Source organism: Colias croceus, chromosome 17 (genome assembly GCF_905220415.1).
Source record: "Colias croceus chromosome 17, ilColCroc2.1".
Taxonomy (NCBI): domain Eukaryota; kingdom Metazoa; phylum Arthropoda; class Insecta; order Lepidoptera; family Pieridae; genus Colias; species Colias croceus.
The window spans coordinates 8,706,622-8,734,402 of NC_059553.1; the positions used below are offsets into that span (position 1 = coordinate 8,706,622).

At 35.0% G+C, this 27,781-nt stretch overlaps 4 protein-coding genes across 5 annotated transcripts; 3 read left to right on the plus strand and 1 right to left on the minus strand.

The window, feature by feature from the left end:
- Positions 1-222: 222 nt before the first annotated feature.
- LOC123699384 (threonine--tRNA ligase 1, cytoplasmic) lies at positions 223-14,099 on the plus strand. 2 transcript variants are annotated; one of them, XM_045646327.1, is made up of 14 exons: positions 223-293; positions 761-1,005; positions 3,016-3,187; positions 3,712-3,789; positions 4,194-4,451; positions 4,887-5,033; positions 5,691-5,800; positions 6,208-6,363; positions 6,828-7,005; positions 10,330-10,452; positions 11,011-11,189; positions 12,138-12,312; positions 13,150-13,264; positions 13,797-14,099. In XM_045646327.1, the coding sequence occupies exons 1-14, from the start codon at positions 243-245 to the stop codon at positions 13,949-13,951; spliced, it is 2,142 nt and encodes a 713-aa protein (XP_045502283.1). In that variant the 5' UTR covers positions 223-242; the 3' UTR covers positions 13,952-14,099. The 2 variants fall into 2 exon arrangements, with proteins under 2 accessions (XP_045502283.1, XP_045502282.1); XM_045646326.1 differs by lacking the exon at positions 223-293 and adding an exon at positions 295-420.
- A 2,584-nt stretch (positions 14,100-16,683) lies between these two features.
- Positions 16,684-27,710, minus strand: LOC123699394 (phospholipid phosphatase homolog 1.2 homolog). The gene is made up of 6 exons (XM_045646341.1): positions 27,336-27,710; positions 26,939-27,093; positions 26,172-26,362; positions 24,187-24,301; positions 23,583-23,756; positions 16,684-17,376 (listed from the first exon to the last, which is right to left on the minus strand). The coding sequence occupies exons 1-6, from the start codon at positions 27,469-27,471 to the stop codon at positions 17,278-17,280; spliced, it is 870 nt and encodes a 289-aa protein (XP_045502297.1). The 5' UTR covers positions 27,472-27,710; the 3' UTR covers positions 16,684-17,277.
- On the plus strand, positions 18,827-20,735 carry LOC123699402 (holotricin-3-like). The gene is made up of 3 exons (XM_045646351.1): positions 18,827-18,897; positions 19,943-19,982; positions 20,360-20,735. Exons 1-3 carry the CDS (start codon positions 18,886-18,888, stop codon positions 20,665-20,667), a joined length of 360 nt encoding a protein of 119 aa, XP_045502307.1. The 5' UTR covers positions 18,827-18,885; the 3' UTR covers positions 20,668-20,735.
- Positions 21,682-22,983, plus strand: LOC123699400 (glycine-rich cell wall structural protein 2-like). The gene is made up of 3 exons (XM_045646349.1): positions 21,682-21,778; positions 22,144-22,183; positions 22,518-22,983. The coding sequence occupies exons 1-3, from the start codon at positions 21,767-21,769 to the stop codon at positions 22,904-22,906; spliced, it is 441 nt and encodes a 146-aa protein (XP_045502305.1). The 5' UTR covers positions 21,682-21,766; the 3' UTR covers positions 22,907-22,983.
- Positions 27,711-27,781: the final 71 nt, after the last annotated feature.

Here is a 27,781-nt window from a genome sequence, read left to right on the forward strand (position 1 = left end):
ATAGACTATTCTTTTTTAAAGCTTTATTTCTTACCTGCAAAATATTTTAAGAAAAAAATAGTATTAAAAAACAAAGGTTAACATCTGTGGTTAAAATTAATGATAATTAATTATTATAGTAAGATAGATAATCTTACTATAATAATTTTGTTTTAGAGCAACACAACATTCATGTCAAATGTCAAAATTTGTGCGAGTGTCGCTTCAATAATTTGCAGTGTCAACGTCAACAGTACGACAACATGGGTGATCCGGTTGTTGCTGGTGTAGAAAATATTAATATTAACGATAAGGCAGGAATTTAAACTTATTTTTAGATAATATATAGTGCTATTTTATTACCATAATTGAGTGATGTTAAGCTTAATCAGTATTCGTAGAGCCTTCGTGGTCCGCTTCAAAGGAGGCTACGCCACATGGGTTCGTAGGATTTAGTCCCAAATATTAAGTGAAAATGTACATAGAATTAGACAATGACCCTAACAAAATTGTAGAACTGATTCCTACAACGATTGTTATACCACAACATAATATATTTGAAACAAAAGCGTATCCTTTCACTTGTTGTCGTCATCATTAAAAAATAACCCTTCTTGCATTGTAAAACGAAATATATCATACGCTGTATCAGTCAATTATGTGTTACGCTATTGTTGTCATTTTCATAATAGATATAATGCGGTGATACAATTGATTTCCCATAGAATAAATCCATATAAGTATTTTGCATTTTAAGCGTAATTTGCGTCATCATTTTCAGTCGAAAGCAAAAGCCATGAAGGAAAAGAAAAAGAAAGAAGACGCAGGCTCGGGTGTTACCGAGCTTAATCCATGGCCTGAATACATTCAGAAGCGTTTGGATCTCTGGGATAAATATAAGGCTCAATATGAAGAAGAGCTTGCTTCAAAGCCTGATGTCAGTGTGGTTGTCACTTTGCCCGATGGCAAGACTGTGGAGGCAAAAGCATGGAAAACTACCCCGTATGATGTTGCTAAAGGGATTAGGTAAGTTCACATTGGTAGTAGGGTAAAATGTTTGGACAATATTGTTGCTTAATCCTCAATTTAGAAATTAAATCTGTAGTAATATGTACTCAAAAATATTCATGGCTTTACAACAAGTTATTGCAATAAAACAGAATCTAGAGTCACATTTAAGAATCATGATATACCTACCTAATGAGAAAATTATTCATTCAAGGAAAATGAGTTTCTATAAACTAATACTCAATAGGTATCAGTTTAACTGTATCTGAATTTGCCTGAAAATATCACAAGTTGATAGTTCTAATACAAAATCTAATTCCTATTTTTATCACAAAAAATATGTTTTATTCTTTTTGTATTTGCAACATGTTGTTTGAGACATTTTACCTATTTTGTATTGTTGGCTATGCTAGCATTATTTGTACACCTCACCCTTTTTATGTTTTCTATTTGTTTTTCTATTGTATGCCTTTAGCGATAGCAATGAAAATAAATTATTTTGTTGAATATATACATAGAATTATCACATTACAATCAAATACATAATTTAAAAGTAAAAAACTTTTCACATTCTAAAATGAATTTTAATTTTTTTATTTAAATATCACCTATTTATGCTATGGCCAAATAAGGGTGTAATAAAAATATTATGTACCTGCATGTTCACATATCCATTTGCTATTTCTTAATCATGGCAACATTTTAAAAGCTATTTTGCTATACATCACTGTTAAATTCATTTTATTGGCATCATTTAAAAATTATTTTCCACCTTATTTGCTCTCAAGCGAGTTTTGGAGTGAATTGTAAGTATTTTGGTGCAAATGCAATAATTAATGTGTCATTTTCATGTCTTATTGAATATGGGAAAAAGAAAATTTGAGACTCGTCATTGTTAAAGTTTTTATTGCATGTTAATTTAGCTAAAAACAAATATTGTAATAAATGTAGGGATTCAAGATTAGCATATTCTGGCTGTGCCCCGTGGTTTTACCCGCGTTGCTCAGCTCCTGTTAGTTTTAGTGTGATGATATATAGCCTATAGCCTTCCTCGATAAACAGGCTATTTAACACTGAAAGAATTTTTCAAATCGAACCATTAGTTCCTGAGATTAGCGCGTTCAAACAAACAAAGTCTTCAGCTCTATAATATGTACATATTAGTAAAGTTGGGCTTTATATGATCATGTATTAATTTGTATAATCATGCAAATTTTCAACATTTTTTAAGAGTAAAATTTCAAGGTCGCGTCATTGAAATACCGTCATGTCATGGAGTAAGGCGACGATTTGTTATCTTTCAATCTTGCCAAAGAAGTTTCACTTCTGACAAGTGTGCTCGGTACACAAATCCTTTTTATTGTTTAAGTTTATTAAATTGTTTTTGTGACAACTGACAAGTATTTAAAAAGAAAAATAATGTGTACATGTTTCTTTTATATATGCTGGTGACAACCAGGCTATTATTATTTTTGCACTGTTTAAACAGCCTCAATAATTCTTGTATTCTTGTGTTAGTGGCACACATACATAAGTATGTTTACAAAAAAAGCAAACAATTAGCCATATTATGTTATCGTTATATTATACTAACTTTTGCACCAGCGAGTTTAGTGTTGACATACATACAAAATTATAAAAAAATACTACTATTTTACTTACCTACGATTTTATTATATGCATCTAGATATTATTCTAAGTCATGATTATATAATTTATTTATAGGTCAAGGTTATAAGTGATTATATCATACTTGACACAAGCGTATGAGAAATTTGTCATGTACTCAGATTTGTACTTACATATTTTATTAATTTATTTGATTTTACAAGGAATTTTAAACTTCAATCAATCAATCAATCATCAAAATCAGTTGACACTCACTCCTTCGTTTTTTAAGCCAATTGAAAAACTAATTATCTGTAATTATTTATTTATATGAACAACATACCCTAAATAGAAAATTGTATTCATTCAATGACTAATTATTGTCTAAATAGTAAATTTAATCATTAATTTCTCCCTTAGCACTGGTCTAGCGGACTCCACAATCATAGCACGCGTGAACGGCGTCCTCTGGGACCTGGACAGGCCGCTAGAAGGTGACTGCAAGCTGGAACTGCTGCGGTGGGACAATACAGATGCTCAGGCTGTGTTCTGGCACTCTTCAGCTCATATGCTGGGAGAGGCTATGGAGAGGGTGAGATTTTTGAATAATTATTATAGATATACAGGTTGTTGGGTTTTTAAGGTTATAAATAATTGAAATATGTTCATTTTAATTATTACTTTCCTGCAATCGTATTAAAAACTAGCTTCCGCCCACGACTTTGTACGTGCATCCCGGTTTTTCCCCGTTCCCGCAAGAATTTCGGGAAATCCTTTCTTAGGGGACGCCTACGTTATGACATCTACCTGCATGCGAAATTTCAGCCCGATACGTCCAGTGGTTTGGGCTGTGCGTTGATAGATCACTATATCAGTCACCTTTGAGTTTTATATATATAGATTCAAAGGTTACAAATCCGAAAAAATAAATAGTGCTATAGGGGGGTTTTAATCCCCTGCTATTTCAAAATTAAACTTATAGTGCTAATCAGATAATTGATAAACAATTACTTAACATATTTTTATGATCGGGCCTAAATACTATATACTGGCAAATTATTTAATTTCAATTCTTAGAGCATTATAATTGACACATTTTGTATCTATTTATTGTAGATATATGGTGGATGTCTTTGCTACGGACCACCGATTGAAGAAGGCTTCTACTACGACATGCATTATCCTGAGAAAGGGGTAAGGATTTTCATAAAAATTACATTTTTTTCCTACAATATATAAAACTATTGAAGCATTAAGTGGTAACCAAAATAAAAACGTGTTATTAAATGTACAATTATCTGACTTCCAACCTTAATAATTGATATGATATCCCTAGACATACATTTAACACCATCACGGCATGTATCGAGAAGTATCTATTACTAGCCGTGCCGCGCCGTTTCACCCGCAGGAAAAACGTGTATTTCTTTTTCTTAGGTGTTATTTTGATACATTAGCTTTCATCAGCATCACTGCCAAATATCAAAATCAGTCCTGGTTTTCCCGTGAAAGAGAAACAAACATACACATCCTCACAAATATTCATATTTATAAGTACATATGTACTAAGTATTTACTACATATAAAACGTATTACAGATCTCTTCAACGGACTACCAAGGCGTAGAGACGCTAGTTAAAAAGATAGCAAAGGAGAAACAACCATTCGAACGCCTAGAACTAACCAAGGAACAGCTTTTAGAAATGTTCGACTATAACCCTTTCAAAGTGAGGATCCTTAAGGAGAAGGTGAACACACCGAAAACCACGGTATATAGATGTGGGCCCTTAATAGATTTGTGTAGAGGACCGCATGTCAGACATACGGGGAAAGTCAAGGCTTTTAAGGTTACTAAGGTAAGACTAAAGTTTTTTTTTTTGGAAATAAAACACCTTGTATAATTGAAGAAGAGAAATGAATCAAATAATAATTGAAGGAATAATTAACGGAACCCGCCACGAGGTCGAGTTAATAATTTTTCAGTAAAGAGGTGTATTTTTAGTGCATTTAAAATAATTTTTAACCCATTAAATGTGAATAAAATCATTTGTATTTTTTTATTGATTTCGTGAGAAACTAATTCCTTTTATTAAATAAAACTTATTCCAGTTAAAGTTCAAATAAAATGAATATGTTTCAAAGATTAACTGGATTTACAATAGATAAACGGATTGGCAAAGTTTGAAACCCAAATTATTACTTAAAAATTCATAGGCATTACACAAAAAACCCTTTCTTTTAACATACTTCTCTATAGATAAATACATAACATTTTTTTTTTCAAATTATAGAATTCGTCAACTTACTGGGAGGGTAAATCAGACGCAGAGTCTCTACAGCGCATGTACGGAGTATCTTTCCCCGAAACAAAACAATTAAAAGAGTGGGAAACTATACAGGAAGAAGCCGCGAAACGAGACCATAGGAAGATTGGCAGAGTATGTATTTTTTTTGCAGATATTTTTAATGGAGGATAGCTATTATTGAGGAAAAAAGATAACTCTTTTGGGCGGTGTTTGTATTTTGCATGAGTAATTGCGTAGTTAGCATTCATTCGATTAAGTGAATTCTGTTTCTGTTTTGGAGATATGAATGTTAAAATTTGATTGGTGGAACTACTAATGTTTGGAGGCGGGCGTTGGCACCTGTGCCGCAGCTTATTTAAGCTTTTATGGGTGCCATCGTGCATAAAGTTTTTGTAATGTGTTGTTGTGTTCCAAATAAACAATTTTGATTTTTTTTTTGATTTGATTAAGTGAATTCGGTGTTTTAATAAGCATAATAATTCAGTTAAGTAATGGCACATACAGACTAGTTATAGAATCACAATAAATGAGTATGTCATCAGACATCAACTTTGTTAGTTTCCCGCAATAACTCTGCCATAACAATAAATATATTACGTACTCAACCCGTTTTTAATTTGGTCCTTCGAGCCGGATCACTTATTATATTATACCTTTTTGAGTCTAATAAAAACAAAAACTATATGGATTATGAAATTGTGTAAAATAAACAAAAAATATATATCGCTAACATATTTATTTATTTTTTGCATACAATTTTTCATTACCATAATATACTCTATTCCACAGGAACAAGAGCTATTCTTCTTCCACGAGCTATCGCCAGGCTCCTGCTTCTTCCAACCGCGCGGGGCGCACATTTACAACACGCTTGTTGAATTTATTCGTGAACAATACAGGTAAAATATAACTTCTTAATAATTTTTCTCAAACTCAAACATTTATTTATTCAATTACAATTCGTTTAGAAGCGCTTTTGAATTGTCAAAATTCGGAAAAATAATAATTTACCTTTCAGGTTAACGTCAAGTTTATTTTTTTAAGGAAAAATATAGCATTTTTGAAGTGAAACTTCCAGAGAGAGTAAAATTTTGACATTATTTTGCCAAAGAAGTTTCACCTCTGACACGTGTGCTCGACACACACGCTCTTTTTTATTTTAACATTTTTTTGTGTTCTATTTATTTTAAGATTGTGGACTGCCCTCTACATTTAAGTCTTTTATATTTTAAATTGTTAATAAATAATAATTATCAACATCTCTATTTTCTCACCAATCAAAAATCCTTAAAAAATAACTTTCCAGGGTCCGTGGTTTCCAAGAAGTAGTGACACCAAACATGTATAACGCCAAACTGTGGCAGACCTCAGGACACTGGGCACATTACTCGGAGAATATGTTCTCGTTTGATGTTGAGAAGGAAACGTTCGCTTTGAAACCTATGAACTGTCCGGGCCATTGGTAAGTGTAAAAAATAGTGGTTGTGAAAAAAAATGTAAGCTCGAATTATTGTTCTGAATTTCAAAATTCACATAATATGTGAATGCTACTTTTTTCCTTTACGTTTATAACATGCCGTAAAGAATACAGAGGCTTTAAAAAACTAAATATGGATGGATGTTTACGGCTTCACGGCGTCGCGTCGTCCTCACCGCCCGCGCCCCGCTCCGCCCGGGCCGATTTCCCGCGCTTTGTATAAGTCATTTTTCTGTTTGCCCGCGCTCCTATTGTATAGTAACGATATTTTCTAATTAAATCAGCTTACCATGTAACGTACAGTTTACTTATTTATCATCAACCCCCAATCACATGCGTTATTTGACGCCGTTCTTTTGTCCCGGTGCCGTACCTCGTTTCGAGCTTTGGTCCCCGATTGGAACTTTCTCGAAGCACGCTCGACTCTCATTCGAATTGAAATGTTCCAGCTTGATATTCGACAACCGCGTGCGTTCGTGGCGCGAGCTGCCGCTGCGGCTGGCGGACTTCGGCGTGCTGCACCGCAACGAGCTGAGCGGCGCGCTCAGCGGCCTCACGCGTGTGCGCCGCTTCCAGCAGGACGACGCGCACATCTTCTGCGGGCCCGCACACATCGAGCGCGAGATGGTGAGACACACACACAGCACACACACACACGCTTCCAGCAGGACGACGCGCACATCTTCTGCGGGCCCGCACACATCGAGCGCGAGATGGTGAGACACACACACAGCACACACACACACGCTTCCAGCAGGACGACGCGCACATCTTCTGCGGGCCCGCACACATCGAGCGCGAGATGGTGAGACACACACACAGCACACACACACACGCTTCCAGCAGGACGACGCGCACATCTTCTGCGGGCCCGCACACATCGAGCGCGAGATGGTGAGACACACACACAGCACACACACACACGCTTCCAGCAGGACGACGCGCACATCTTCTGCGGGCCCGCACACATCGAGCGCGAGATGGTGAGACACACACACAGCGCACACACACACGCTTCCAGCAGGACGACGCGCACATCTTCTGCGGGCCCGCACACATCGAGCGCGAGATGGTGAGACACACACACAGCACACACACACACGCTTCCAGCAGGACGACGCGCACATCTTCTGCGGGCCCGCACACATCGAGCGCGAGATGGTGAGACACACACACAGCGCACACACACACGCTTCCAGCAGGACGACGCGCACATCTTCTGCGGGCCCGCACACATCGAGCGCGAGATGGTGAGACACACACACAGCGCACACACACACGCTTCCAGCAGGACGACGCGCACATCTTCTGCGGGCCCGCACACATCGAGCGCGAGATGGTGAGACACACACACAGCGCACACACACACGCTTCCAGCAGGACGACGCGCACATCTTCTGCGGGCCCGCACACATCGAGCGCGAGATGGTGAGACACACACACAGCGCACACACACACGCTTCCAGCAGGACGACGCGCACATCTTCTGCGGGCCCGCACACATCGAGCGCGAGATGGTGAGACACACACACAGCACACACACACACGCTTCCAGCAGGACGACGCGCACATCTTCTGCGGGCCCGCACACATCGAGCGCGAGATGGTGAGACACACACACAGCGCACACACACACGCTTCCAGCAGGACGACGCGCACATCTTCTGCGGGCCCGCACACATCGAGCGCGAGATGGTGAGACACACACACAGCGCACACACACACGCTTCCAGCAGGACGACGCGCACATCTTCTGCGGGCCCGCACACATCGAGCGCGAGATGGTGAGACACACACACAGCGCACACACACACGCTTCCAGCAGGACGACGCGCACATCTTCTGCGGGCCCGCACACATCGAGCGCGAGATGGTGAGACACACACACAGCGCACACACACACGCTTCCAGCAGGACGACGCGCACATCTTCTGCGGGCCCGCACACATCGAGCGCGAGATGGTGAGACACACACACAGCACACACACACACGCTTCCAGCAGGACGACGCGCACATCTTCTGCGGGCCCGCACACATCGAGCGCGAGATGGTGAGACACACACACAGCGCACACACACACGCTTCCAGCAGGACGACGCGCACATCTTCTGCGGGCCCGCACACATCGAGCGCGAGATGGTGAGACACACACACAGCACACACACACACGCTTCCAGCAGGACGACGCGCACATCTTCTGCGGGCCCGCACACATCGAGCGCGAGATGGTGAGACACACACACAGCGCACACACACACGCTTCCAGCAGGACGACGCGCACATCTTCTGCGGGCCCGCACACATCGAGCGCGAGATGGTGAGACACACACACAGCACACACACACACGCTTCCAGCAGGACGACGCGCACATCTTCTGCGGGCCCGCACACATCGAGCGCGAGATGGTGAGACACACACACAGCGCACACACACACACACACACAGGACGAAAAAAAAAACAAATGGTACATCCACACACGCCCGCCGGCAAAATTTGCATCTTTTTCCTGCGGCACGCCCAGCTCCGATACGGAGTGGAAGGAGTACGGAGTGGCAGCCGCCGGTATTATCGGCGGCCTGCATTCAGCGGCAAGGAGCCCGGTGGCATGTGTGGATAGGCCAAAAGAGAAATATTCACAGACGTCCGAACGTTTGCAGCAGGGATGTAACGGAGGTAGTTTTATCGGAACCGAAATCGGAATCGGAGTTTTCAAATTTGGTTTATCGGAATCGGAATCGAAATCGGAATCGAAATCGGAGGCAGGGTCAGTTTGTTTAAGGACAAATAAAACATGATTTATAGTCAATTCTTTTCATTTTTATTTTTTATTATAAAATAAAAAACAACTGTGAAAAAAAATTGGCATAATTCCAAATGAACAAAAGATAAAATTAATGAATTTAAAGTTTAATTAAAATTAAAACCCAAAGTAGCGTGTTACATTTGGTGACATTACAATAAATGAACAATAGCTAAAGCAAATTAAATCAAAATGGACTCCAAAAGTAATGTATTGTACTTTATGAACAAAAGCTTTGATGCTTTGTCCCCATCCAATCTATTTCTTAAAGAGTCGTAAATTAGGCCAGCACCATTAAAAAATTGTTCGCTAGCTACCGAGCCCGGTGGACATGACAAATATTGCCGGGCAATTGATTGTAGGGGCTAGAATTTTGTACAACTGGACTTAGGTTTCATTATCCCACACAAAAACAGATCACTTTCATTGATATTAAGCCGCAAAAATCAAAACAATTATCTATAACCTATAAACGTGTCTTGGGCGTAACAAATAATAGCAAGTGAAAAAATAATTGATGATAGAGTGCACGTAGTGGGGGTCGGGGGATTCCCAGCGCGACATGTATGAACCTGTTCGGCACAGGCCGTCGCGCGCCGCCCGCTTTGTTTCGTTCGACCTCCGATTAACATCCGATACAAAAGTATCGGAACCGAAGTCGGAACCGAAAGTGTAATAATAATCGGAAGTTCCGACTTAACGGAACCGGAATCGAAGCTCCGTTACATCTCTGGTTTGCAGAACCACTGCTGCGCTCCATCTGCTTTAAGTTTTATAATCTGTACGTTTGATATATGAAATAGGATAAATTATAATAAATTAGTACTTTCATAAATTACATGCGGAGGACGGGTTTGATATTAGTTTGAATATAATAAAAATGTACTGCGATTCTACACAACAAATCACAGCAAGTCGACGACTATCAGCAAAGTAAGGGTACTTGGGTCAAAACGTCGTATAAACAACGTCTAAGTCTCTAGGCACGATTCGTACGAATGCGCCACGTTTCAAAGGAAAGCTGCATTTTACAGTATTCTATAGCTAAGCATGTTCGGACAGGAAATTGTGACAACTACATTGACAACTATTCATCCACAAAAATATTAAATCAAAAGTTACGTCTAACAGTACAATATTTTTCACAGCTCGGCTGCCTCAACTTCCTGGAGGCAGTGTACACTACGTTCGGCTTCAGTTTCCAACTGAAATTGTCCACGAGGCCGGAGAAGTATTTGGGCGATTTGGAAACCTGGAATCAGGCTGAAAAGGTATCTACATAATATTATAATTAATTGCATTCTTACTCGTGAAGTTTTAATATATGTGGGTCTTGCATTAATCCTAATATTCAAATTGTAAACTGTAATAACAGTGAATTTTAGGATGTATAACATTACGAATATTTAAATCGCGCAGGATTTTTGCGAATATGTGTGAAATAAATAATTATGTTCTATGTAAAACTTTAAGAAATCTTTCCGTGATTTTTTTCAACGACTTATGTGGTTTTCCTGAATTCCACAAATAATAACCGGCATACATCCAAATAATTTAGCAACCAATTAACGAAAAACGACTTATTCTTTGTTTTATTGTAGAAATCTATACTTAATATTATAAAGAGTTTGTTTCTTTATTTGAACAGCTAATCTCGGGAACTACTGGTCCGATTTGAAAAATTATTTCGGTGTTAGATAGCCCATTTATTGAAGGAAGGCTATAGGCTATATATCATCACGCTAAGACCAACAGGAGCGGAGGACTGCGGGTAAAACTGCGGAGCGCAGCTAGTAATTAATAACTTAAAATCTTTTATTACTTACCAGGCTTTAGAGGAATCCCTGAACCGCTTCGGCAAGCCATGGCAACTTAACCCAGGAGACGGAGCGTTCTATGGTCCCAAAATAGATATCACCATACAAGATGCCTTGCGAAGATCGCACCAATGTGCCACCATACAGTTGGACTTCCAATTGCCGGAGAGATTCAATTTGTCGTATATTAGGTGGGTAAAAAGAATTATACTTTATATTTATATGATAGAAAGAACTTATATATGAATGAAATAGGTAGGTTATTGGTAAAGTCTTTTTCTTAAAGGTTTATGAAAATTTAGGTATTTGTATTAAATTCATGTGCACCTTCAATATAAATAGGTGGGTAAAGTGGTTGCAGTATATAAAAAGAATCACGTAAATCGGTTCAGAAACCTCGGAGTAATCGGTGTACATACATAAAAAAAATACCGGCCGAATTGATAACCTCCTTTTTTTGAAGTCGGTTAAATATAGTTTATAAAAAAGTTTAAATCTATAGATGAATGTATGTTTGCAGTTGCATTTTTAAGTACTTAGTAGTGTTGATAGGTAGAAATAATTTAATTAATCTTATTAATTAGTGTTGATATTAATACAATATTAAAAAGTCGATAAATTAGCTAACAGTGCTTGACAGTTCACTTATTCATGTTAATCTAATCGTAGTAGAAATAGGTCAACAATGTCTTAATAAAAAAGTATCAAAAGAAATGTTTTTTTCACCATTTTTTCCAACTATATATTTACTATATTCCTAGATTTCAAAGGAAAACCCGCATAGTTCCCGTTCCCGTGGGATTTCCGGGATAAAACCTATCCTATGTGTTAATCCAAGTTACCCTCAATATGTGTGCTAAATTTCATTGTAATCGGTTCAGTAGTTTATGCGTGAAAACCATACATACATACAAACCTTACCTCTTAATAATATAAGTATAGATTACTAGCTTACCACCCGCGGCTTCGCCCGCTTTCTCTAAAACGATTTGAAATTTAAACTATCCTGTCTCTCAAGTTGGATCGAACTGCACATGGTGTGCGAATTTTATTATAATCGGTTAAGTGGTTTAGGAGTCCATTGAAGACAAACATTGTGACACGAGATTTATATATATTAAGATTAACAAAATCCACAGCGAAACGGGCGAAAAGAAACGGCCCGTGATCATCCACCGCGCTATCCTCGGCTCAGTGGAACGAATGATCGCCATCTTGAGCGAGTCGTACGCGGGCAAGTGGCCGTTCTGGCTCAGCCCGCGGCAGCTCTGCGTCGTGCCCGTGGGACCCGCCTTCGATGATTATGCGCTACAGGTGAGAAGGATCTAGAACGTTATGGAATATAAATAAATATAAATAAAAATCATTTATTTGTTTAATAACGGGCACTTAATAGAGATACACTAGTCTCCACACTAGGATCCTAGTCTCTTCCGATGTTACAGAAATATATTTTGATTAAAAAAAAAATATATTTTACTTTCTAAAAAGAAACAAAAATATTTAACAAACTCCAAATATGAATGTTCTAGAACGATTCGTAAGAAAATATAACGGGCGTGAACGATGACTGCGTAGTCTGCAGGTGATGGTTCTCGAACATTCTAGAATGTTATTGCCAGTGTGCTCGGCCTTAGGCGAGTACGTGAAGCAGATCAGCGCTCTGGAAGGTTTTTGAATGTTCGAGAACGTTTTATATAAATATAATGAGTTTTTCGCACGCTTTTGAAGTCTGCACGCTGCAGGTTTATTCTGGAAGTTTCTAGAATGATACCATCTCTGTAGATGTGGTTGTGTATAACCAAACTACTATAACTATAGCAAGGCTGCTCTGGCTCGATCCGCCTTCGGTGCTCGCGCTCTATTCTTTTATACCTTACCAAAAAACAAAAAAAAAAAAAAATTGGTTGTCTGTAAAGTCTGTTTACTGACGATAGTTGAACGTGACAACGTCTCAAGACCGATTGTGCTTCTTTGTCGCTCGTTCCTCGCTCTCGCTTGCACTTCAAGGCCTTACGGAACGCCTCAGAGTGAGGTAACGCCGCATGAGTCATGTTTTTTTGTACGTGCAGTACGTGCCGGCTCTATCGAATTATAACATGTTGTCACGTCCAAAACAGTGATTTCCAATTTTAATATTAATTTTTATAGGTGAACGAGCGTCTCCGTGCGGCCAAGTTCATGTCGGAAGCGGACACGGACGCGGGCGACACGCTTAACAAGAAAGTGAGGAATGCGCAGTTGGCGCAGTTCAATTATATTCTCGGTAAGTTTGGTGCTTATAAATTTATATTGATAATGTAGGATATTTATTTATAACACTTTATTGCAAAAAACAATGTAGGAAATGTAGTTAGTACAAACAAATAAGGTAAAAATTTTTTAGATATACACAGATAATGTAAAGTCATCATTATCATGTGTAAATAGGCAATGTGCAAAATATTTGGCCGTTTATTAAACTTGAAATTAAACTGATGGAATTTATAATATAACACAGTGGCTAACATTATGAATTATCTAATCTTTCTGGTTCAATCAACACATAATGGAACTGCACTTTAAATAAAATAAAAATGACGCTGAGGATTACCTTTTTTATTTAAAGAATTATGTATTAAAGAATCTTGTGATCTGTGGTAAACTTATAATGTGTTATGTTCGAAAATCACACCGCTCATTCTTTTAGAAACTCGCCTATAGGTCTGCGCGTAATTAATGTAAATTTACGGTCTTGCTTTTAAAACCATTAACCGTACTTTTTTAAATCGTATTTTAACATATTTTTCGATTCACAGTGGTCGGCGAACGGGAAAAAACCTCAGGCACCGTGAACGTTCGCACCCGCGACAACAAAGTGCATGGAGAGATGTCGATAGACGGACTCATAGAACATTTGAATAAACTCGTGCAAGAAAAAACGCTCTCAGACGATACAGATACACTAAAATAAATGTGGAATTTATGAAATTGCTGGGAATATACGCATTTTTTGATATTTCGTTGGTCGTTGGTCTATTCGATCTGTAGTAGATCATATTATATGCAGTTACATTTCAATTTCAAATATTTTTATTTATTACTAGCGGTCCGCCCCGGCTAAGAACCATCCTCGTACTTCAAGGAATATAATCCGTTCAGCCGTTCTCGAGTTATGCGCTTACCAACACATTTTGCGATTCATTTTTATATTATAGATTTGTGCAATTTTTTTATAAATTAGTTGTGAAACTTCTTTAGACGCGATGGCAGTGGCAATGGCAATACCACACGTCATGGAGTAAGGCGACGGTTTTGTAATCATTGAATCTTGCGAAAGTAGTTTCACGTCTGACACGTGTGCTCGACACACGCTCTTTTTTGAATAAGAATTGAATTCAATAGAAAAAAGGTGACAAATGAGATTTGAAGCAGTGGTAATAAAGCACATAATTTAAACCAAAAATGTAAAATTTAAATAAACCAAAACCATTGAAAATACCTCGTTTTATTTTCTTTGAACTTTATAACAGATGAAATAAGTAACAAAATTGTATTAGATACAGATATATCCCGATTTTTTAGTTAGGGAATTCGATAAATGCGTATATTTCCAGATTTAGCATTAAGGTACATTTTAAAATAGCACTAAATGAAATCTGTGTTATTCAGTATTGAGAAATATTTAATTGGAAACACTATTTTTTACTGTTCAAATCTGGCACTTTCAAAAAGATGTGTTGTTTAAAATTATAAAATGCCGAAATGTTAGCAAGAGATTTTCATAATTTTCATTAGTTGATATTAATTTAATAAATAGCTTGTTTTGTATATTCTGTATTCATCTTTTCTTCATAAAGTAATTGGTCGACTTTAAACTATCATGAACTATTTTGCATTTAATATAAAAGACAAGCCCGTCTAGTTTTGTTTAAAAATAAACTCGTTGCGATTAAGAAAATTTATGTCATTTGTAACTACGTGTTAGATACTAGATAGCACTTTTTTCTAAGCAAAAAATATTGATATTGTGCTGCCATCACAATCATTTTAATGTTATTGATAAATACTTAAAATTTTATCGTCAAATTTAAACTTAAATGACAACATTATTAAGGATTTGTTAAAAATATAAGAGTGAGAGAGCTATCTCATTCTTTTATTTTGAATAAAATGAGATGGCATTAGCTATCTTCGGATATTTTTTACATGTATTCATTGCCCATCCTTCGATAGTAATTTAACTTAGAAACAACCATTGCATTTATATTTCATTTAATTTAAGATCATTTATTTGGTAAAGGTGAAATAAAAAAGTTTGACCATTTCAAAATGTGTTTTATTTCAATGTGTACAAAAATACGTTTACACAATAATGTTATTATGATTATTGCAGTTTGTGGTATGAATAATTTAGGCCATCCACAAGTCTGCCGAACGTGACAAATAATGAACACATAGGGACGGCGCTATACAGAGAAGCGAGAAGGAAATAAGTACATCTCTTTTCTTCGTATAGTGCTGTCCCTATGTGTTCGTTGTTTGTCACGTTGTTCGGCAGACGTGTGGATGGCCTAAATGTTAACAAGCAATATGGAGTGCAAAGGCTTGATACTTTAAATGTAATTCCTCACATGGCTTAGTAATAATGATTTTCAAACTTAGTGTGATTCAATTTCTTTGGCCGTTAAAAATAATACTTATACGATATTATAAATTCAATATAAAAGCTACATTAGATAAGAACGTTTCTACAATGTGATTTTTATGTTACAGAGGTTGATAATTTGACGGAAATATAAACGATCAATTCATTAACATAAGTAACAAATAAGTAAACATGCTATAAGATTGCAGCATACTAGAAACTTATTTGACTAAAAATATTTGCATTTTATTTACCATAGCCAATTCGATATACATTTTAATAAGTATTAAAGGAATGTAAAAATATAAGACTTTTTATAAGTAGGTAGTTACTGAAGAAAATTGAATACATTTAAAATGTTGTAATTTTGTTTGCTTGATATCTATGATATTGTGTTCAAATGAATGTCAATAAAATATTGAACAATATTTAGTCTAAATAATTCTACACGCAATCGAACAAACTTTTAATTTTATGATGAATATGTCGGAATTCTACTCTCACAATAATATTTTTTTTATTATTATCTTAATCTTTGTTTTCTTTTTGATAGTGTGAAATCGAGCATTATTTCATCAATGTTTACAATCATCTTCCTTAATATACCTATTTCTTTAGTAACAAAAAAGTTATCACAGTTTAAGTGTAAACAGAGAATTTAATAAGCGATTACGACAGTACTTGTAATACAAACACAATTAATTCGTAACAGAGAAGTAACTCGACAGAAATATATTTTGTATCAAAATATTTTTGTTCCTTTATTATTCCGCCCGCGGAATCAAAGAAAAACCCGCATAGTTGGGATTTCCGAGATGAAACACATCCTATGCCTTTTCTCAGGTCTATCTTTGTTCCAAATTTCATCCAAACCGGTTCAGTGGTTGAGGCGTGAAGAAGAGACAGACAGAGTTACTTTCGCATTTATAATATTATTATGAGTTTATTATGAGTATTGTTGTCTTGGAATGTACCGCAAACAGAAATTCACAACTACATTTTTTTTTAATTCTCATTTTATTCGAATAAAAATCACAATTATTATTTATTATAGATTCAAGTAAAATAGTAATTGTTGAATTAACGTTACATTATTTTCATTTTAAAACAAGTTTTAGTCAAGAGGATCAATAAATGAGTAATATCTAATCTCACAGTTGCTTCTTATTAATAAAACATTTCATTTGCCTAACAAATTTTGAATTTTCTTCATATTATAAATATTCAAAATTGTCTTGTTGTAAACAACTTACAAGACATGTTATACACGATTGTCCTTAAAATAGCTATCGATATTTCTTATTAGTGTTCTATTTTGATATAATAATTATTATAATACCTAATTCTTGTAAAACACACTGCAAAATAATTGCTTAAAAACAAATTGACATTTTTGAATTCCGAAACTTTATACAATTCAAACGTATCTAAAATAAAAACCACACGACCAAGAAAAGTCAAGAATTTTACATAATATATAATATAAATAGGAATCAAATCAAATACACAACTAAAATCACAGAATGATAAATTAAGACCATATTTCCTTAATAAATTAGACCGACATACATTAAGAAAATAGCATGATTGATACGCTACACGTTACTTATAATAACATCACGATAGGACTAGCAATACCAGAGGTTCATTGCTTATGACTTATTGACTATTCCGTTATGAGTATCTGTTGTTTCTCCATCTTTCTGTTCATCGGGCTGTTTACAGGCAAAGTTCATGCAGAGTGTTCTTATCTGTGAATATTAAATATTTTTTAATTATTAATAATCATACTAATTAATGTTATCACGTTATGTTAAACATTTAAATAATATAGTTTAAAAAACACGTTCTAATATGATAAATTCACGAAATTATTGTTTTGTCACTGATCCTGAATATAGAGGTGCTTTTCCACAAGAGATGTGCGAGGATGCGTTTCGAGGGAAGTGTTTGTAAAGAACCAATAGAGCTGTGCTGTCAGAGGCGAGGAAAATAAATCGACAGGATCCCTTGCTACGCATCCTCGAACATCTCTGGTGAAAACGCAGCCTAAGTGTACAAAGTTTGAACGAAATTTGTCCGTTTTCAGTGGATCAAAACAAATCTAAAGGAGTCGGAAACATACAAACACATAGATGAATGTATAGTTTATGAGGAGGAGGAGGCCTATACCCGAAAGGGGCCAGGACAATTAACCTAACTGCATTTTTAATATTTTCATGTATTAATGTATCTTTTGTTGTAAACTGTATCTATATGTCATGGATTATAAAGGCTAAATAAATAAATAGTTTATGAACTGTTAGGTATTGAATTGTTCACGCGAAGCCGCGGGTTTAAACTAGTTTAATTATAAGTGTGATGAATGGGTACAATGACCAGTGGCCTGCATTATCTAATTACGTATGTATATGTAATGCTAACAAGATATCCTTAAAATTTCCATGTCTTGATTGTATTTCGTAAGGAACAGTAGTCTAAAAGGGTTCTCTCTAATGTAAATTATTCATTTAAATCAGTTGAAGAATACTTGTACAATATAACAGAAAATATTTTGTCTTTATCAATCATCACTACCCGAAATACTTCTGATTATAATTTATAAGGTATGTATAAAATAGTTATTTCTTATTTAAATTTTTATATAGATCATAACAGTCCATATTTATACCTACTAAAGGACATGATTCTCATCCCCATATAGGTTTTGGTCATTATACATACTAGCTTTCCGCCCGCGGCTTCGCCCGCGTTTTCAAAGAAAAACCCGCATAGTTCCCGATCCTGTGGGTTTTCCGGGATAAAACCTATGCTATGTGTTAATCCAAGTTACTTTATATGTGTGCTAAATTTCATTGTAATCGGTTCAGTAGTATTTGCGTGAAAGAGTAACAAACATACATACACATACATCCATCCTCACAAACTTTCGCATTTATAATATGTATTCTGTCTGTGTATGTAAATAGACAATGGATAAGATTTTATTAAACCAATTTAGTAATTTACGGTTAACCACATACTTGCAATGAGTTCATTGAAACAAATTTGTTGTTGTTGTTTTAAGAACTTGTTGACAAGTTTTTGAGCCCACTCTTATCTTTATTATAGGAATTCTTTCATTTTATCTTCAAGATAATATTTAAAAAGTCACGCGATTTAAAGCTCAGGGGTCAGTTAATTATTTATAAATACTAGAACTTAAATAAAAGGTAGACAGTTGCTAAAATATAGTGTACATTTTTGGTCGTGTTAGAAAAATGGCTTTGAAAGTAAGTAAGTTAATTATAGTCGAGCCAATTTAATAGGCAACATTTGACGTCTATCAATTTTATCTTCGAAGAGAGGTAACCTGCTTAAAAACATCGATTAAAGTGTATTAATCGATACGGATTTGAAACATTTGTCAATCGAATTTATTAATTTATGATGATTTTTATTCACAAGTAATCAATGCATTCGATTCTAGATGTCAGATTTCGATTTTTAGAGTACCTAACGTCTCTAGTATTTAAAAAGAAAAAAAGGTTTATTGACACAAAATTGTAGCGACGTCAGTTCTTCAATTCAGAAATTGTTTATTATGTTTAGGATGGTTTATCAGTAAAATGAAATCTTAAAATTACTTGTATCGGTCATTATTATTAAAAATATGTAATCGTTATTGAAAAAAGTTAAGCAAATGTGCAGTTCTAACAAAACGAAATATCATGTTATTCTATGTCGTCGTTACTAGGTTACGTTGTTGAATTTTGTTGAACTGTCAAATGTTGCCTATTAAAATGGCTCTACTATAAAAAATTATATATAGTACATAGTGGACAAAGGACAAAATTGATTATTTAATTTATTTAAATACATAATGAAATACTAAATATCCCAATTATCGTATAAAAGCTTGAATGTTATTCTCATTGTATGAATTTAGTGTAAAATAAATGAACCCTTTATATTTTAATTTTTAATAAATCAAATCTTTAAATTAAATCTTCAAAGCAACGGTTTGATATACGCTTGGCTTTCCATGTAAATTTCAAATTATTAATTTGATTCTCTAAATAAACTTCTTTCAATAACATCTATTGGTACTTAAAGGTTGGTCAAAAAGAAAACGTATGCAATTTTTAAGAAGTTTTAGTTTAAATTGTTCAGTATTTATATAATAATAATTTAATAACCTTTTTAGCCGCGATAATGTTCTTGTTCAAACTATTAGGTATTATTTTGTCGAGTATCTTCCCTTCATGTTTGTGATTGTTCTTTGAAATGTGGTAAATTTTGTGAGAGTTAATTTGCATTTCTTTTTTTTTATTTCAGCTCGTTTGCGTTCTTGTGCTATTGGTAGCGATGGTGAACGGTGAGTGATTTTCATATTTTGAAAATAAGTCCTAAGGGAGTTTATAATTAACAATTGCACATCAAATTCTAACTAATCCTTCGGGCTTCCTTGACAAATAAGAGTCATATCCTAATAACTGCTCCAAACAAATCAAATAAAAGCGAAATTAATATTAGCGAAGGCGTTAATGAATAGAATAAATAAAAGTAATTATTTTTTATTAACTCAAGAATTTATCTTTGTATTGCTTGGCTATGTATCTATACCTTTTTCCAACAGATCATATATTTTGCGGAAAAATTCCATTATTGAAGAAAGGCAAATAGGCGGTATGATGATACCCATAATACAATTCTACTACTTAGATAATATTAAATCACTTAATATATTTTTAGGAAAACCTCAGGGATACAACCAAGGCCAGGGTTACGGACAAGGTAACCAGGGCCAGGGTTATGGGCAAGGTAACCAAGGCTTTGGACCCGGCAATCAAGGTTCTGGACCCGGTAACCAGGGCTTTGGACAAGGCAACCAAGGGTTTACACCCGGCAACCCGGGCTCTGGACACGGTAACCAGGGTTTTGGACAAGGAAACCAGGGTCATGGACAAGGTAACCAGGGATATGGACAAGGCAACCAGGGATATGGACAAGGCAACCAGGGTCATGGACACAGAGGTGGTTACCAGGAACACGGTTATTAGATAATGTATAAGATGCGTGTAATTGATGCCAATATGCAAGAGTGAATATAATAAATGTATTAAATAAATGTTTGTTTAATTTAATTTCCCTTTGTAAAGCGTGGCTGAGGAGGAATACAGTAATTTTCACAAGGTTCAAAGTTAATTGTTCAAAACGATATCATAAACGAGACGTAAAAAATTCCTCATCGATTCGATAGCTGCAAACAGTTAGTCGAAGTCACAAATAATACCTTTTCGCAAACATATATTATTACAATCTGTAAGTTTTATCATATAATATGTACACCAAGTTCAGTTTATAACCTATTAAAAATCGAAGTACTTTTTTTTTTCCTGCGTGCTACAGTAACCGTTTCCTTACATTCAAAAACTTGGACAACTGTAATCGTCACGCTTACGTGGCGCGATTTTGTGTTACCAACTACTTTATTTTATCATATTACTACATCACAAGTCCAGCCCAAAATAATATCTCAGCACAATCAAAAACACAATTACAACCAAATAGAAAAGCTTTTGTATTCCCGTGTTGTACAGCATAGCTATATTTAGGACAGGGTGATAAACAGGGTTGTCAAATCAGTCAGAGATGATGTAAACCTGTAATCCTGGATTTCTATTGTATTTGAATATAGATGATGGAAAACATCTTTACTAATATTATAAAGCTAAATAATTTCTTGTTTGTTTCTTTGGTTGATTCCGATGGAGTTTGGATGGGCCCGATTTGAAAAGTCTTTCAGTGTTAGATAGCCCATTTATCGAGGAAGGCTATGTATCAACACGCTTTGACCTAGCTAGGAGCAGGGCAATGCGGGTAAACCCGCGAGGCACAGCTAGTTTTGATCATAAAATCAATTTACAATGAGTTCATTGAAACCAATTTGTTGTTATTGTTTTGAAAACTTGTTGACAAGCTTTCGAGCCCACTCTTATCTGTGTTCTACGAACTCTCAAATTTAATCATCCTCAAGATATTTTATAAGTCACGCGATTATTAGCTCAGGGGTCAGGAAATTATTTATAAATACTAGCAATTATATGTACGCTAGATAGTTTCTAAAATACAGTGTTCAATTGTGGTCGTGTTCCAAAAATGGCTTTGAAAGTAAGTTTGGCGAAAAATGATATTCTGATTTCATAGATTTAGTGGAAAAATGTATTATTTTAATTGTTTGTTTAAAAGCTGGAATAACGCCATGTTATTGTCAAGTGTAAAATAAAAAAAAAACCTATTTTAATTACCTATGAAACAAAGTCTGCATTTCTCTCAGTCTGTGAGTGTTAGCTTCCTAAATAAGCCTAATAGTAGCCTTACCCTTCTAGGGTAGTTTTCTTCTGGCCGTACCAAAGTATTGAAGAAATATACCTAACTTATTTTTAACTGGTGGTATAATTTTGATGAATATATGACGCTTCGTGAAGATATTTCCACGTAAGAGTGGATATTAATTTATATTTCTTTTATTTCAGTTCGTTTGCGTTGTTCTTCTATTGGTTGCGATGGTGAACGGTAAGTTTATTTCATATTTCAAGAATATAATATTATGTAACTTTAACTTAGTCCTATAAAAATAAGAAGGAACGAACGAAAAGAATGAAATTCTATAGCTATCAGGCTGGTCATGTAAAGTACCATCAGCTTTTATAAGCATGGATGGACGGTCTTGTACATCCAAAATTTTCTTTGATTGATTTGATTTGATTTACTCATAATGTTGAGCGCCAGGGATGTTGAGTAAAACTCGTTGTTTTTTTTAATTCCATAAGTCTATAATTCGTATCCGAAACATGTTAATAAATGGCAATAATGACAACTTTTTAAATCACTAAATGTATAATTTTAGGAAAACCTCAAGGATACGGTGACTACAACCAAGGTCGTTCGGTCCCAGGAACTGAACACAGCGGTTTCGGTGGATTCAACCAAGGCCAGGGTTACGGACAAGGCAACCAAGGCTTTGGACCCGGTAACCAAGGCTTTGGAGGCGGTAACCAGGGTTTTGGTGGCGGTAACCCAGGGTATGGACAAGGCAATCAAGGTTTTAGACCCGGTAACCAGGGTCAGGGCTTTGGACCCGGTAACCAAGGTTCTGGCCCCGGTAACCAGGGCTTTGGACCAGGAAACCAAGGTTTTGGACAAGGAAATCAAGGATTTGGACAAGGCAACCAGGGGTATGGACATGGCAACCAGGGTCATGGACACAGAGGAGGTTACCAGGAACATGGTTATTAGATAAAGTATGAGATAGTTAAGTGTCCAGTTATTGGCAATACCAAAGTGTGAATATAATAAACATTTTAAATAAATTGTAACAATGTTTCATTTCATATACATTTGTAGCATGGCTCCAGGCCATTCATTAGTCCTGTCATATGAGACAAAAAAATAAGAGTGAATGTGTATTAATTTTCACACAACTCAAAGTTGATAGCATTGTTCAAAACACTAACATAAACGAAATGTAAAAAATTCTCATCAATCAGATCTTGTGAAAAAGTTACTCAATTCCATTAGGTTCGATTTTGACCCACTTTAAACGAACAGATTTAATCCAAACTGTACAATTATCAAGGATCAGTGAGAATACAATTATTTAATGAGTGCAGGGTGTTTTTTCGTTTTTTTTTTAACTACATTAATTATTTTAACTTTATACATCACTACATAGTATCAAACAAAGCCGCTGCCCGTCTATCTGTCTGTATGTAATATGTATAGATCTGTAAAATAGGCAAAGAATTTTTATGTGGTGTTTTGTTTTTTAAAGAGTGGTTATCGAGGAAAGTTTTCCATATAATTTATCAACTTCCAAGGGGGAAAACTATAGAATTTGGAAGAGGAAGGTTTTTTTGCAAATATGTAAATTCTTAACTTTCAAGTGGGGCAAAGCTATTCCAACATTACTTACTGTATACACCAGAACTGGTGCCGCTAGTACTGCACCGGCGAGCACGTCCCACCAGTGGTGCCGCCGGTCCCACACTCGGGACACGCTACACACTATAGCGGCTACTATGCAAACACCCTGTATCGTGCGTGTCATGCGACCGGGGAGGGATTGGCCCCTTTTGTATAGGTAGTACTGTAAAATTAAAAAAAAAATTCAAAAAATTAAATCTTTATGTATAGAGTTAGTAGTTAGTATGTTACATTTATATATTACTTATCAAAAATTATAGAAAAATGTGTGTTTAAATACTGTACTTTGTTGTAAATACCTGGCAATCTTTTACGTCATAATATATTTAGTTGAAATCATCATATTCATATGCTTCATTCCACAATACATAAGCAGTATATACCATATACACGCACAAAAAATTAGAAATAGAAAAATAAATTAAAAAGTTCGATCATTAGGCGGGATTCGAACCCACGTGTTTTTGTCATATTCAATTGAAAAAAATTATCATTTATTTTAATTCTTTAAAAGCAAATATACATAAAAATAATTTACAAAAAATATTAAAAAATCATTTCAATGAATAAATGACATCACAATTCAAACTCACCGCGATAAACACGCCCGCGTGTATCGCGAGCGAGGTGTGTCCGGACGGGAAGCTTTTGTTCGACTGCTTCAGCCAATGCGCCTTGGTACATGTGTAGCTTGGTACGTAATCTGACCTGGGAAATAAAAAAAAATGTGTGCGTGTACTAGTGTACACACGTAAGAAGTGAAACTTCTTTATGACCTTATTTTTTCAAAAATTAATTTACTATATGAAACTTTACAGAAATACGTCAAATCACGCGTGGTAGGGAGAAGAAAAAGATGGCGCGTAACGGAAGAATGTCACGCGTAACGAAAAAATGTTACACTAAATTTTTTTCCAACCCCGATAAAGAAGTTTCACTTCAAAAATATGACAGGGAATACCCATTGTTTAAATGGTACTTAACAGTTAACTATAATGACTGTAGAAATATTATCTAAAATGTTAAAACGGAGATAAAGTGCATGCTAGAATATATGAGTATATTTACTTTGCCATAAAAGTAAATATACTCATATGCCTGCATGTCAATGACTAGCAACTCTACATAAATAATCAATATATTTTCCTGTTTGACTCACATTTTCTTAAAGAAAGACCTACTTAAATCACCTGGGTTCTTTGACATTAAAGAGGGATTTTTTTTACATTTGTATAAATAATGATTACATTTTCTTTCCTTGATGTTACTTAAGCTAGATAAATTGCTGCAACTTTTTCATATTGTGGTCTATTATTATCTATACTAATATTAAAAAGAGGAATAGTTTTATGCTCGATCGCGCGAATTTCAGGAATGATTTGAAAAATTATCAAGGGAGTCTATAGGATATATCTTCACTCTAAGACCAATTGCAATAGGAGTGGAGCAATGCACATAAAACCGCGGGGGACAACTACAATATGATAACTTTTTCTTTAATTTTACTATTACGCTAAGATTTGTGACTTGATAAATGAATGATAAATAATAATTGCAGGTATTTTTCTTCTTGTGGTCTTTGTGGTTGTGGAAATTGTACTCCTCACTTTTTATAAAAAATGATAAAATCTATTCTTTGTTTTATCTATACTACAATATTATAAACTAAGAGTTTGTTTGTTTGTTTAAACGCGCTAATAATAAGAACAACTGGTCCCATTTGAAAAATTATTTCTGTGTTGGATAGCTCATTTATCGAGGAAGACTATAGGCTATGGCTATGTGGTCGCTGGAGCAGACGCACCAGCGACCACGCGGGTGAAACCGCAAAACGCAGCTAGTCCATAAAAGGCGTAGCTTTTCAAGACTAGAATTCATTAATTTTTAGGTTGTTTGGAGGTCACACTAATTTAATTAGATGTGGTATAATCAAATCAGAATACCTTTGAAATTTTGCACATAGTCAAGTAATTCTGTGCAATGTAATGTGTGTGAAAAATCAAATTTTTTTTTGAACATGATTTTCAATTATAATGAGATTAACTTGTTGATGAGTCATTGATATTACAAACAGATACACGGAATGACTGCAAGTTTGTTGTCACTATCTCTATTTTAAACCATTTTATCACTGTCTTCTTGTTACATAGGGATTAATTTCAAGATCTTTATCATGATTAAACAATAATTATGTATATTATATATGCATGACTCGAGCCGCGCAGGACGTGTATAAAATTGATATACTTACATAAATAATTATGTAAATTAGTGTTTGTTCTACCATTTAAAAACAAATAAAGTTTAATAATTAAAAAAGTATGGGTTCATAGGATTTATATCTACTTAGATCTGGTTTTCAAAATTTTGAAAACATAGGTTGAAGTGCCAGTTGATGTATTTAAAGTCATGTTAATGATACTACTTATAAGTCAAGAATGTTTGAACAGATTAAAATGATTTTTATTTCATTCTCTGATTGGATTATAAAATTTAATTATTGCTAAAGTTTTGAAAAAAAAAATTGATTGAGCAGTGTAGTTTTTAGACCAATGAAGCAGATATTAGTAAAACTTACTCAACACAAGTAGTAGCTTCTTGAGGTCCACAAGTATCAAAGAAGTGAGGTCGCGGAGATCCAACTATTAACTTCAAAGTCTGTACTATTGTGAGGTTCAACAGGAATCCAAATAAATATTCCCTGTACCAGAATAGCGCTTGGTGTTTGGCTGTATCTTCAGGACACTGTTTTCTTTCAACTAGTAGTAACTGAAATATAGAATACAATATTTATTATTCATAGAAGTATATAATAAGTAATTAGATAAGAGGATATAATAAGGAGATAATAAGGACCAGCAGTCCGCCCCGGCTTCGCCCGTGGTACATATTTCACAATAAAAAGTAGCCTATGTTCTTTCTCAGGGTCTAAAGATTGTCTGTGCCAAATTTCATTAAGTAGTTTATGCGAGAAAACCATACATACATATACATACATACATACATAATTACAAACCTTTGCTCTATAAAATATTAGTATAGATAAAAAAAATATTGTACATTTTAATAAGTTACTTCTATTTACACAAACTGCATTTGTTTAATTTTTGAACAGGAACTTTTTGCCATACTCAAGTCAAGTAAGTAAGTCTAAGACCATAATCTTTAAAATATTGTTAAAGAAATACAAATACTTTCACAAAATAAAGTTTAGAAATATTCAGCTGTCTCCTGAATAATACCTAATTCATGAAACAAATTAATAATTTTAATTGTCTTACCCTTTTTTAAAATTTAACTTATACTAGTTAATATTACTTATACATAATTATTTTTAATACATACCACAGCCAAAGGTAAAAATATTGTAGTGACCATCAACCACTTCCAATTGACAGTGTCCCCTGTGTAGGGGTGTGAGAGGGCTGGATCATTGCATTGGAAGCCCACCTGCCCTCCTGGTATCAAATTTAATTCCGCTACCGCAAATATGAATAGAGCTGAAAAATATGACTACTTGTAAGTTGTAGGCATACTGTAGTTGTTTAATTAAGAGGAATATAAATTTTTAAATAAATATTTTATTTTTTAAACATTATTTTTTATTTAAAAAAATCCACGCATTGTTAGTTTTCATCATGAATGAAATTTTTTATGAAATTATTAAGTTTAAATTTATTTTTATTCATTCATCTTTTAAAAGAAATTACGTAATTATTACTAATTAAATTAAAAATCTAACCTATGTGCCACCGGTTTGTTTTCGACCACAATACTTTCAAGTTTCTCCACATTTTCACAGCATGAACGTTCATTATGTAAAACAGACGGAATTTAAATGAGTAATTCCACACTAACTCACAGGGGAAACCTTTCATAAATGATTCACCGATACGTAATACATATTAAACAAAATTGTAAACTACAATGACTACAATAGGTATGTTTTGCCACGGAGTATTGTTAAATCTTGCGCTTATTGCTCTTATTGTGTAAAATATTCCAATTTATTACTAGGAATATGTGTATGTAAAACCGTATATTAATATTTATTAAATTATTGAGTAAGTAAACAAAGTTTTCAAAATTTAAAGTAGGTACAAAATTGGAAGCTTGACAGCTTAGATACCAACTTGACTTTGACGGCAAAATTACATTCAACTGACAGGCACGTACATGCCAACAGAT

What these genes read in the sequence shown, in the direction of transcription:
- LOC123699384 (XM_045646326.1), top strand. Translation starts at nt 355, where the DNA reads ATGTTAAGCTTAATCAGTATTCGTAGAGCCTTCGTGGTCCGCTTCAAA. An exon ending in AAGGAGGCTACGCCACATGG is followed by an intron (nt 421 to 760) that starts GTTCGTAGGATT and finishes CATCATTTTCAG; the next exon opens with TCGAAAGCAAAAGCCATGAA. An exon ending in TGGGAGAGGCTATGGAGAGG is followed by an intron (nt 3,188 to 3,711) that starts GTGAGATTTTTG and finishes TATTTATTGTAG; the next exon opens with ATATATGGTGGATGTCTTTG.
- LOC123699402 (XM_045646351.1), top strand. An exon ending in ATTGGTAGCGATGGTGAACG is followed by an intron (nt 19,983 to 20,359) that starts GTGAGTGATTTT and finishes ATATATTTTTAG; the next exon opens with GAAAACCTCAGGGATACAAC.
- LOC123699400 (XM_045646349.1), top strand. An exon ending in ATTGGTTGCGATGGTGAACG is followed by an intron (nt 22,184 to 22,517) that starts GTAAGTTTATTT and finishes GTATAATTTTAG; the next exon opens with GAAAACCTCAAGGATACGGT.
- LOC123699394 (XM_045646341.1), bottom strand. Translation starts at nt 27,471, where the DNA reads ATGAAAGGTTTCCCCTGTGAGTTAGTGTGGAATTACTCATTTAAATTC. An exon ending in AACAAACCGGTGGCACATAG is followed by an intron (nt 27,094 to 27,335) that starts GTTAGATTTTTA and finishes CATATTTTTCAG; the next exon opens with CTCTATTCATATTTGCGGTA. An exon ending in GAAGCTACTACTTGTGTTGA is followed by an intron (nt 24,302 to 26,171) that starts GTAAGTTTTACT and finishes TTTATTTCCCAG; the next exon opens with GTCAGATTACGTACCAAGCT.